The following is a 13,451-nucleotide window of genomic DNA, read 5'->3' as shown; positions in this document are numbered from 1 at the left end:
GTCTGGGCTCGCCGAGCCCAACCGAGCACACGGCATCTCACCCCTGAGCCTACATTCAACGATTAGCGCAAATTTGCATGATTTAAAAAAAAAAGTTGAGCTTGTAGATCTGCTATTTTTGAATAGCTTAAGTATAAAATAACTAGAGGGTCGCGGCCCTTCGGGCCGCTCACATCTAGTTAAAAAAAAGAAGAAAAAAAAAGTAAAAAAAAAAAAACGGGGGAACTATTGTGGCGGAACTATTGTGGCGGAACTATTGTGCCGCAGCACACGTTTCCGGTCGGACATATTTGACCGGCGGACTATTTTATACAGAGGCAAAATATGAGGGTAATAACGAATACAACTGTATACAGAGGTTTGGAAACGACATCTTGCAAAGGTGACATGGGTGTTTGAATTTTTAAGCTATATTTAGTACATATGTAGTACATCTTGGCCAAGTGGTTTGGTATTTAAGTTAGCGATACATGACCCGGAAGTAGATCACTTACTCTTTTGTAATATAAAGATGGTTAAAGGGGTTAAAAGCTAAAGTGACGCTTTGGGTTAAGTGATCCACATGTCCACAGGCGCTGACAGATATCATTAGTCACAGATAGGGAATTGCCAAGAAATGGCCTGGAGAAATATTTTGAAACGAACACAGAGGAATATTGAAATGACAAAACTTCTGTAGAAAAACGTGGGGATTTTTATTTTAATTTTTTACCAGGACATCAATCATTATCTGGAATGCAACAGTGGTAGATGACGTAATTACAACCCTGTCATAACAGTTCACAGATGAAAGGGAGCACATAGATATTAAAGCTGAAGTTGGGTTTATACTTGGTTGCTCACACGGTGTCACACACCAAAAATATCCGCTCTACGACATATCAAGTGTATCAAGCCCTTAAGCTCCCTCCAACGTCCACATTTTTCTTTGGAAAGGCAGGTGATATATATATAACTATAAAATGATGTAATTCCGAACTTCAGATGGCCGGCCTCAGAACCTTTCCTCGGAACTCGTGCACCTCCAGATGTCTGAACTCTGCAAACTATAGATCGGAAAGCCTCGAAAGTCGGAGGGAACATGACATTTTTTTATCTACCTAGGGGATGTTTGCTGAGAACTAATTCCCTTTTTCAGTAACAACCTGCTACACACACACACCTGGGAGCTGCCCTGTGCAACCACAGTCTTATACTGTCGGCCACTGAGCAACTCCACTGGGGCAGTTGGGGGTTCAGTGCCTTGCCCAAGGGCACTTCAGTATGTACTGTATACTGTATGTATTGGCCTTTACATGTATTGGCCTTTAGAAGCCAGGTTTTCTCAGTCACTGACATCCATCATACACAATGTCCACTGCCTCTCGCTCTGACCTTTGATGCGGATGAGCATGAGCTTGTTGAAGGGAAGCGTGCTGTTGTTGGTCACAACCTCAGTGGACTTCACGCTGCGCAGGGACACCTTGCGGAAGTTCTCCTTGCTGGCCAGGCCGGCCAAGGCCACATCGGCCAAGTTGGACTTGGAGTGCTTTGCCACTGCATAAGATAGGAGACAAGAGTGGTTTAGACTAGAGCAGTGGTTGGAGCAAACCTTTTCAGCCAAGACCCAAAATATAGGTGTATTGTCTTCCCAGAACAATTCTAGAAATGCCATCTAAATCCACTCACACACACACACACACACACACACACACACACACACACACACACACACACACACACACACACACACACACACACACACACACACACACACACACACACACACAATATTCTTTATACGAAAGAAACAAGGATAGAAGGATATTTACTTGAACCATAAAAATGGGTCTGTGACCCAGAGGTTAGAGAGACACCTAATAGAGGGTGTTCTTAGGTGTTATTATCCACACCTGAGAATGATTCATCACATGCAGTTACATACAGTACACACCATAGAGCTCTGACTGAGCCCTTTCCTTCTGGGGTCATCGATACATTAGCATTGTGTTCGTCACTATGTAGCTAATAATGTAAGATCCTACTGTGAGAAAGTATGAGTGAACAAGCCCTGGAATAAGCCTAGTATAGATAAGGAGAGAAAGGGAAGTGGTTTTAATTTCTTCTTTCATGTGAGTAATCTGTAGTCGTCATTTCCTGTTGTTGTAAGCCTCTGCGGTGCGACCCGGGTCAGAGTGACTTTTCGACGCAATGAGAACTGAGTCAAGAAGGAATAATGACGTGTCTGTCATACACCAGATTGAATTCTGAAAACACTTTGTCGAGTGCATATTCATTCCTCTGAATGATCATACGTCTTTGCCAAATAACTGCAGGCATATGGTTTGAAATCTTAGGTCACATGAAATCTAAGGTCACATGACAACTTTGGATTGACCCCCCCTACAAGCACGGCCAAGGCAGATGGCCACCCTCCCACCGAGTGTCTGTCTGTGCTTTTATTATTTAAAGTGTCTTGAGATTTGGCAATATATTATTATTGTCTCTGTCAGGTGGAAACCTCATACAGTATGTCCAAAACTGTTACGTTTTCAGGATTCAAATTCGAAAGTAACAAAAGTAGCAGATCTACAAGCTCAAAACGTTTCGAGCTTGCGGATCTGCAACTATTGATGCTTTTGTGTGACGCTGTAGTATGTACATTTACGAAATGATTAAATATGGAGATATGAGGTTTCTGCCTGACAACAACATAACAAAAATGCGATGCAGGGAAGTCTTACTCCTCTCCACTTGTATCCTCTTGGTCTCCACGGTGGCCACGTTGAGCCTCTGCTCGGTGTAGACCTGGCGGATGTCGTTGCGGGCGGCCAGGGCCCTCAGAGGGTTCCTGGAGCCCTGGTTCCTCCTGGCCGGACGCACGGCCCGTTTGTGCTCCGTTACAGCTGAGGTCAGCCTGAACACACACACACACACACACACACACACACACACACACACACACACACACACACACACACACACACACACACACACACACACACACACACACACACACACACACACACACACACACACACACACACACACACACACACACACACACACACACACACACCAGTAAGACTCCCTAATCGGGAGATAAGCGACCGTAGGTCACTTATCTCCACAAATAGGGCAAAAATGTGTTTTTCCAAAACATACATAAATCCATACTCCATACATGGGTCGGGACCCCCCACATAAAGAACTTTTTAATAACTCAGAAAAGAAAAGACAAAGAAACTATAAATACTGGTCAAACATTGGCCAACTTGTCAAATAAGAAAGGAAAAATGTGAGATAGTGATAGTGATGATAGTGATTCATTTTTCCTACTGAATTTTGATTTGGGCCAACTTGCTTTGATAATAAGACCTGGTTGGTCATTACTGTTGTTCCTTTTAATTTACACTTTTTTCACGATAACTGGGCATTTGTTTGAATTGTTCAATCATGAACCTACATTGGGGTATGTATTTGAATGATCATCATGAACCTACATTGGGGTATGTATTTGAATGATCATCATGAACCTACATTGGGGTATGCATTTGAATGATCATCATGAACCTACATTGGGGAACGTATTTGAATTATCATTAATCTACATTGGGGTATGCATTTGAATGATCATCATGAACCTACATTGGGGTACCAGGAGTAATCTGGCCCAGGTCCTCCTCTGTCATAGTGATACTGGAGTTGAGTGCCGTGGGGGAGACGGCCTTGTAGAAGCTGCCGAAGGTTTCCTCGTCGTCCAGGGTCATCACCTCCTTCTCCGTCTCTGCCGTCACCTCGATGGTGGACGTCTTGCTGGGACCCATGCCTGACCCACCCAGCAAGGAGGAAGTGTCACTGAGAATGCCCTTGAACTGTGCTTCTCAAACTTCTGAAGGTCTCCCCTTAACTTCGACAGTGTACAAATACATTTGTAAGCTGTCAAAGTTACAGACTCGTGGGGGTCAATTTAGACCCCCATAAAGGAACCTAGAGAGTCCCTGAAATCCACTTTGAGAACCACTGCCCTTCCAAAACTGCGGCTTCATACTGTATGTTTTAACCACTTAAAAAACCCCAGCATCTGTATTGGGGGGTAAACTTTCACCAAAAATAGCAGATCTACAAGCTCACAATGTGTCACGACACAACACAACACATAGTGAGCTTGTAGATCTGCTATTTCCCGCGAAGAAATTGAATGTCTAGACTCTAAAGTAAAGTAAAGTCAATAGTATAGCCCTGAGGGACTGAGGAACCAAGCATAGGGTTTAATTGGATAATCTGGGTGAAAGTTTGCCAATTCAAAGTCAGTATAGTGTATTAACAACACATACACCATGATAACCACTGAATTAGAAGGACAGTGTGTGGTAAAGAAGAAGTTGAATATATTATATACAGTACATATCTGTTGGCTGTAACTCCTGCTCAGCAATACGTTTGATGGTGTAATATGAAGTAAATCTTTACTGACACGAATCACTCCTGTCGTTTCTGCCCGGAAAATAAAGCAACTTGAACTTCGGAAAGAGGCTACATGGATGTGAAAGCCAAAAGTGGATGTGAAATTGAGTTCACTAGAATGTCCTTTCACTGAAAGTGATTTCAAAAGCAATACAATACAGTACCTTTATTATGGAGTTTGTCCAGGAAGGACTCGAGCTTGTCCAGCCTTTTGTCCCCTTCCACCTTGACATCACTTCTAGTGGAGATCTCTGTGCAAGCAAGAACCAGGCAACAGAGTTGTGTTGGCAAATACTTTAACACATTTAGCAAATTGTACAATTCCCAATCTACAAGCTATGACGCGTTGTGAGCTTGTAAATCTTCTATTTTCACTATTTTCTGTAATGAAAAAGGAACAGGTTTCCATCCTACGGCAACGATGTGTATTTTCCAACAATTACTGTATATGATAGCATTTTCAATTTTATGCATATCCATAAAAATATCCCAGTACCTTCTTGTGGCTTTACAGGTGTGGCAGAAGACTTCTTGAGGTGGATGAGAGGAGACTCGTCTGAAACCAGCCCTGGTGGAACACAACAACAACATCACTCTGAGCTGTTTCTTTGGACGATCATTGTATATCATTGCCTTTGTCGATAGGGTGCCTCACATTACAGATGGTACTGTATGTTGGGAATTAGGCCCAGAATTAGGCCTGTATACATCGGCACAGGTCAATTCTGGCATTCGTTGTTTGCTCTTAGGATTGACATACGCTAACCAACAATAAACTTCCATGGCACTGACAAAGTATAATGATGACATGCTTTCATTGGCTGATCTGTAATAATAGCAATAATAACATAATAATACCACCTTTTGGGGTATTTTACTATTCATTTGCTCATTGTGAAATGTGTCCTCTCCAGTTACCCATCCTAACTATTAATAGAGCATCTGCAGAACAGGACACTTCATAGACTGGGCGGACCATGGGTTGAACTGGGGACAGTTATGACTCCCAGAAGGCCTCTCTGCCCACTCTGCTATGGCCACCGTGATGTCCTGTTACTTCCTGTTGTCATCATATTATGACTCACTATCTGCCGCATAGTGCTGTGTAGTTTAAATGTCCGCAGGCCTGTAAAGAGCACTGCAAGGATGTACTACTCATTAGTAGTAAACATACAGTAACCACTCTGGTCCGCATCACTGGTCCATGTTGAATAGAACACACTGATGCACAGATAATGACACAGTGAATGAGAGAGAAAGAGAGAGAGATACAATAGACTAGAGACACCCTGTCGCTCTAATAAATGAACGTGCAGACCAGTTGAGTGCTCCATCTTTTTTATTTGGGTAGTCTTTTTTGAAGTGCCCAGGTAATATGTCTTTTTGATATAGTTTGTCCTTGTTGAGCACCAACGAGTCCTTCTACCAACAACTGCTGGCTGAAGCGCGCAGACATCTCCTACTTGTAGACTAGAGACACATAGGGCTGTCACGATTATGACATTTTACGTGACGATTAATTGTCACTCAAATAATTGCGATTAACGATTTCTTTGACAATTACATTTCTGTTTGGCTTGTAGGCTTACAAGTTGCACATGGCAGATATGACACATAACCTAAATATACAAATAAATGACTGACATACTGTATTTGACAACTTTATTCTTAAAAAATAACATTGATAGTGGAAATAGCCGATCTATAAGCTCACAACGCGTCGTGAGCTTGTAGATAAGCCATTTCCGCTATTTTAGAAAATGTGCTCTACCTCTCTTGGCCATGCGTCCAGCTACGGTGAACTGAGTGGAGTCATTGGCGGCTCCTTTCCCTCTGCTCTTCCACGCCTCTTCCTTCTCCTGCAGGATCTTCATCCTGTCTGCCAGCGACATCTTGGTCTCCACATCCGCACTGGACTTCTGACACAGCCAGCACAACATGACATCAATTACTCTTACTAGCACTGTCATCGCTGCTTCGCTTAGTGTTACCGATGCAAACTGCAAAGATACAATCCGGGACTCATTTTAGTGAATAAAACATCATTTTAGCCAATCTGTCTGGTAGCACATCTGCAGTTTTGGAGGTGGTCTGCCTACTCTTCCATTGAGAACTTTAGACCCTGGTGTCGGGTAGTAGGGTGGTTGACAATGTCAGGAAAGTTATTTGAAGCAGATTGTATATTGGGCTTATGTGGTTAAACAAGTGGTTACACAAAGCACAAGTTTACTAAACAGAACAGGCACATGAACAAATGCAGTCAGTAATGGCCCATCCACATCCACTTTTCATTTTATTTACTGAGAGACAGCAGGGCGGCTCAGAGCGACACAAAGGTCCACAAACACAAAGCAAAGACTGCTGTCTGCTGGGACTGAAGGAAGGAAAGACGTAACGTAACAACATGACAGAGATCTGCTGATTTCTGGACATGTATATTTATGAGAGAAAAAAACAACCCCAAACTCTGTACTACTTCATCAGTCAAGACTCATTCTTAAGAGCAAAAACATGATCTACTTTGGGTCTCCGTAGAAAAACAGAGAGAGAGAAAAAACAAAAAAATACCCCCAAAAACATAACTGTGGACTTGGTTCATCCATCACACACGCGTCTGTGGCGATTTTTCACAGTGATTTACTCAGCCTGATGTTTCTGCACCTGAATTCCACCATTAAAAATGAATTACCATGGCCGTGCTCCGGAGGCCCCCGGTTCCCACTGCAGCCCAGGAGCAGTTTCGCAGTCATTAATGATATATTCCACTGTTAAATGTCCACAACGCATTTTTACTGGCCCTGGATGGATTTAGAGCGGCTGCTATCGTTTACTCCTTCGCCAACGACAAGTTATTCATCTGATCTAATGTACCAGGCCTGCCGATTCCTGAACCAGACGGCCTGGACGCAAGCAGCAACCACAGAGGAGACAGATATGCGTTCTGTTGTTTTGATTAATGGGGAATATAATGACACATTTTGCTCTAACCATTTCGCTAATTGTCTCTGGAGAAATGTAAAACACATGGCTCCCCCACTGCAAACAAACGAAACAATGGGGAAGATGTGGTGAAGAACAGTTCTAAGCTTCATTTTATATAAAAGAAATAAGAGACTTTCAAGCCAACAAGCTGGGTAACTTGTCTTGACGCAACACGTTGTCAGCTTGTAGATCGGCTATTTTTAATGCAAAAAGCTGGCTAACGGCAAGAAATGGTTGAAGTGTGTGTATGGCTGTGTGTGTTCCACAATAGCACATTATGTACAGTATGTACATATTGTCCCTGTAGTTAATAAACCTCTTAACTACATATTTTAATGCCCTATTCATCATACTACTACAGTGTCAGACAGAAATAGCCAAATTCATATCATTTTTGGCGTCCTTGGCACAAAAAAGTTTGAGAACCACTGATTTAGAAGACATTCAAAGGCCTAAACATTATTTTATGCTTTAACTAGTGAAAAATAGCAAATATACAAGCTCCGAGTGCCGCACTCACTGCGAGCTTGTAGATCTGCTACTTTTGAAAAAACGATAAAATGTGTGCAAGTCTTTGAATATATTGACCTGATTCTATAAATGTACAAAATTATAGGTATTTGGCCAGGACCCCCATCTCAAAGTATGTTGTTCCAGGGACCCCCGAGTAGCAAAGATTTGAGTTTACAAAAGTTTGCCTTGAAAAAAATATATATATTAAAAGATGTGCAAACGTTTCCACGATTTTTCAAAATTAGCAGATCTACAAGCTCCTAAATGGGAGAGCAGGACAGCCATGTGATGGATGGGTGTGACGGAGGGCCTAGCTGCTCTCTCAGAAGCTCTCATCAAAGTGTGGCTGCTGAGACTGTTGATCTGGGGAGGTCTGCTCTCTCTCACACAGCGCTCTGAAGAGGCAGCGTAAACAGTCAAAGATGTCAGCGGCGTGACAAGAGGCCACGGCGACGGATTAGGCGATGAATCCACCGCTAAACCCGCGTTGTCATCGCCGATCGAGAGCAGCGTGACAACAGTAAGCCCCGCACCATTAAAGTGGTTTTACTAAAGAAAATCAGCGTCACTTTTCATGATTAGTAACAGGTCTTGGCTTCACCAAATGAAAATAATACTACCGTCTTCTAGAGACTCAATATATACAGTATATATATATATATATTTTTTTTTATAAATAATTTATGTAGACCATAAGGCTACGATTCTTTCTGCATATAAGCTGTATAATACGTTATAAGAAACTGTTCTCTTCAGAGGACCTTAGGAAAAGATGAACTCATAAGTTGTCTTTGCTGTCGGGTGGAAAAACTAGACTATTACTTTTCGGGATTCAAATTAAAAAGTATGCGCCAAGTTCTGAGCTTGTAGATCTGCTATTTGTGCTACTTTTGTGAGACTCTGTAGTATGACGAAGTAGGGCATTCATTTAAAAAACAAAAAAACAAAAGAAAAAAGAAAGAAAGATAGAAAGAAAAAACGTGGGCATAGTCAGAGCAAAGTGATTATCACAAGTCAACTGCCTGAGATTTTATGAAAATCAATTATCTATTGGCTCGACTGGCCCCCAAACAGTGTTGTTAAAAAGTACTGTAAAGGAGCCAAAAGCTGGTCTGGTGGCCAACTAGCCATAAAACTAGTGGTTTGAGGGACTATCGTGGAATAGAAATATCACAAGTTTGATACCTGCAACAACAACCAATGTGTCCATTAATAGTACTACTCGGGATGAAATTGTCAACTAAATGCAACTTGCACACAAATGTGTATAGTCAAACACAATCCAGGCCCCTGTATACAGTAGGTCCACAGTACTAGATGCTGGCAGAGATATTCCTCTGCTTCATGACTGGCTTCTTTCAGTTTAACTCGATTTAACTTCAATTGTCATAATAGGTCTGAGGAATCTTAAGTGCTGGTTTGACCATACATGAATGCAAGAACATGCAGCAGTGAGCAAATAGTATAGACCGACATCAGGCTTCCACTTTTTCTCTTCCCTCCCATGTGTGCAATGCATGCACGCACAGTGTAATACCTATATCAAAATCAAAATACTGTGATACTGTGACATCACAGAGACTGCAGGGCATGCAGGTAAATATTGTAATCCTATAACAGCCACACGGTTATAGGATTGGTGTGGTGTGTGTTTTCAGTCCTATCAAAAATAGATGAACACATGCAGTACCTTGGAGTGTCCATTATCATGCCCACTATCTCTAAGGCACACACACGCACACGCGCACGCGCACACACACACACACACACACACACACACACACACACACACACACACACACACACACACACACACACACACACACACACACACACACACACACACACACACACACACACACACACACACACACACACACACACACACACACACACACACACACACGCGCACTGCCGAGAAGCCCCCCATTTAAAGCCAGCAGCTCAGTTCTGGAGTCTATCAGAGAGGGGAAATACCTTGGCCTGACAGGACCCCAGAGACAAGAGAGGAGAGGAGAGGAGAGCCGAGTAGAGGCACTCCACTCGTCTGGGCCTCAAAAACACCCACAGGAAACCACTTTACTCTACCCTGCCTCTCTACAGGCAGTGCCGTGGGCCAAACCACAGACACAGATACATCTACCATCCAACCGCAACCGTGTAGTGAGAGCAAAATGTGTTGTCAACGCTGAGGAGGTGTCCCCGAGTTCGGGACGAGAGTGATCACCGCAGCTCGGATACAGAGAGAAGACAGAAAGAAAAAGCTCATGTCAAGGAAGACCATGCAAAAAAGGTATATACTGTACATGCAGCAGACACATTTACTTAGAGCGGTGGTTCTCAACCTTTTCAGGCTGTGACCCGCCAAAATAATCCTAATGGGACCGGGAAGGTCCCCCGTTCAAATATTATTTTAATTTGAGCTCGCAACGCGAAGACATTGTGAGCTTGTATATCAGCTATTTTCGTAAACTTCTTTCTTATATTATTTGACAATATGTTTGTTGATTATTTTTGACGCAGTAATGTTTTTTTTCCCGGTATCAAAATGGTCTCAAAACCCCATAAATTGTCACTTCACTGAACTCTGGGGACTCATGTGTCATCTATCCTGGTGGGGATCTCTCCTGGGGGTCCCGACCCAAAGGTTGAGAACCACAGTACACACAGGCACACTCACACTCACCTGAAGAGACTAGCATAGGTTGACGGGTGGGTGGCAAAGTCAAAAGGGTATATAAGGTAGAGCCTGGAGAGGAAAGGAAGGAAACTGGGGGAAAAAAGAGGAGGAAGGGTGAGGTAGGGCTGGAGAGGAAGAGGAGAGGAGGGAGGAAGGAAGAGAGAGAGGGAGAGAAATGATGCGGGGAAAAGAACAGGAGGGCAGCTTAGAGATCCATCCCAGAGAGACCCAGCTGAAGAGAGAGGATTTCCAGCATGGGTAGATCAAAGACACAACGGAGGGGCGTCTTTTGAAACATACACTGTAAACTCCTTACGTGTTAATTTAACAAAGAACTACAAAGAAAGGGAAAGACCAGAATTTGACCATCCAAAACTGAAAGGAATTGTCTATACTTTTGTACACTGTGGCCATCCCACGTTTACATCATACTACTAAGGTTGGAAACCCTAGTAGCCTAGCCTGGTTTCCAGCCTGTTCGCTCCGTTCCACATTTTGTATTGTCTCTACGCATCACAGTCTGGAAAGGAGCCTATCTCCAAGGGGGGGTGGGACATAGAACTCAGTGGAGTCCAACCACAGCTTCTTATTGGTCTTTAGTCATGTCTGTCATGTCAAACACACCAGACGCAGCTTAGATTTGTTGGAACAACACCACGTGGCTCTCCAGCCACTGCGGCTTCCGATTGTTCTTTTTTGTGGGGCAGGACAAATACACCAGTCTGTATTGGCTGGTTGATGACGTAGCTACCTTAAGCCTACTCTGATTCGTTGGAACAACATCCAATAAGCAACGACGACGCCTACGTCACAACTTGTCCCTGAAATACGAGTCAAATGAATCCTCCCCAGACTGTAGTGCGGAGAGAGAAAACAAATCGCCGAACGGAGCACAAACAGGCTGGAAACCAGGCTACTAGTAGCCATGATTGAAGCGCGAAATGGCTACTGTGAACATGATTAACGGAAACAAGGGGCAATGTTTAATTACAAAAACTATATACGGACATACTCTGGGTATACGTAAGGGAGGGGGAAACAAATTAGACCATGCATTATTAGTACAAAATTGGCACAACATGGCCTAATGCTTAACCTGACTGCGCCAGATGGTGGCAGCAGTGAGTATGCCTGCATACCGCCCTGCTTTTACCGTCTGGATTCATTCCAACCAAACCGATGTAGGAGGCGGGCCATTTTTTCAAGTTCTTTAGCAGGTGATTGGATGGGGCCGTCTGTCTATCACAGTCTGGGAGTGCCAACTCCAACCAATCATATTGGCCTGTCTGCATGACGTTACACCCGGAATCCGCCTCCTGGGTTTCCACGTGGTCTGCAGTCACACTCTATTGGCTCAGAGCCCCTCAGAGCCCGCCCGTAGCTGCCGCTGATTCGTCCGCCCTGGGACTTTACGAGTGTTATCAACTCTCCCCGAGCGGTCTCAGATGGTAAGGAAGGGCGGTACGCACTGCTGCCACCATCTGGCGGAGTCAGGTTACCTAACGCTGGCTCTACCACAGAAACAACTCTTGAACATGAATGGGCAAATGATACCGCAAACTGTCCCTTTAAAAATAGCGAGAGGCCTCTGGCACACATCGCCATTAGACCTGTGTATATGCCCCCCCCCCCCCCCTCCCCCTCCCCCCACCCGTAAGTGCATTATCTCCAAGACATTTCCCGGGAAGCAACACACAAGGGACATCATTTCCAACCAGCCGTCTCAAGTTCTGCTGGCTGGCAGTGCCCAAAGGGGACCTGCAGGCCGGGACAACAATTGGTTCTCATGGCTTACAGGGGGATTGTGAATAATAGAGCAATGAGGTCACCGTTATTGTACTCAGGCCAGTTGGGAGAAAAAAAGGGCAGAAAAAAAAAGTAATAGTCATTCCATTTGTGCTGTGAGCAGCACCATGGACAGATGTCAGGCACATTTCCAGTGAGCGTGACTCTCATACCTGGAGCATGACTTGCACACGGTTTAAGCGAACGAGATTCATTCTTCTCCCCCCGGGCTGCACGAGCATTAGCATGACTTGACGTAAAGTGTGTGATAAAGCTTCAGGTTGCCAGCAAAAACCCCCCAAAAAGTGACGGCTTATTATAAACAGCTGTCGCTCAAAAGGAAAAACACCCACATTTTTGGGGAATATAATTTCCAATAACAAGGCCTCGCTTCAATGAAACGTACGAGTTGTGAAAAGAAAAAGACGTAGAAAGGGGTAACGGGAAACATCTGGGGCGGGTGGGAGAAGGTGGCCATGGTGCGTGCCATGCAGTCCTCCGCTCCCCCGGACATCCACTGAAGAACGATAACATCTGCTGCGCCTCAGCTTTGTGTGCGAGACCAGGCTTCAGCTTGTCCTTAATGTGAAAAAACCGATGCGCTTTCCTAAATGTGAGATCCTTCTTGTTGCAGAGCAGTGGATCTCAAACTTTGACATTTGAGGGTCTCCCCTTAACTTTGACAGTGTACAAATGGAACCATTTGGTTCCATTTGTACACAGTCAAAGTTACAGACTTGTAAGGGTCAATTTAGACCTCCATAAAGGAACCTAGAGAGTCCCTGAAATCCACTTTGAGAACCACTGTTACAGAGGGATGCAGGGGCAACAGATCCCAACGCAACAAGTTGCATTGTGAAGGACAAATCAATTCACTCAAATATGTGCTTTTCTTTTTGGCGATCAATCAATTCTGCAAGCAAAAACAAATGCCTAAACTAAGAAATAACTGGGTACAATACCTGCTAAATTATTATTTTCATGCAAGTGAATGACCAACATCTGAGGGCACCACTGCAGCATTCACATCGTTTGCCAAAGCATG

The 13,451-nt window shown here is 43.9% G+C and overlaps 1 protein-coding gene across 2 annotated transcripts in view; it reads right to left on the bottom strand.

The window, feature by feature from the left end:
- The window catches only part of LOC308303427 (supervillin-like), an 85,258-nt gene that overhangs the window by 18,204 nt on the left and 53,603 nt on the right, over positions 1-13,451 (bottom strand). For both annotated transcript variants that reach the window (XM_080747788.1, XM_080747789.1), the window contains exons 9-14: positions 6,218-6,365; positions 4,943-5,014; positions 4,611-4,697; positions 3,628-3,808; positions 2,724-2,896; positions 1,375-1,536 (exon numbers count right to left, since the gene is read on the bottom strand). In XM_080747788.1, the coding sequence (XP_080603914.1) occupies positions 1,375-1,536; positions 2,724-2,896; positions 3,628-3,808; positions 4,611-4,697; positions 4,943-5,014; positions 6,218-6,365 (823 nt within the window). The remainder of the gene's footprint in view (positions 1-1,374; positions 1,537-2,723; positions 2,897-3,627; positions 3,809-4,610; positions 4,698-4,942; positions 5,015-6,217; positions 6,366-13,451) is intronic.

Source organism: Nannobrachium achirus, assembly GCF_963921795.1.
Source record: "Nannobrachium achirus genome assembly, chromosome: 18".
Lineage (NCBI taxonomy): Eukaryota > Metazoa > Chordata > Actinopteri > Myctophiformes > Myctophidae > Nannobrachium > Nannobrachium achirus.
Note: the sequence above shows the minus strand (reverse complement) of the source record. Positions and strands in the feature narration are given on the sequence as shown.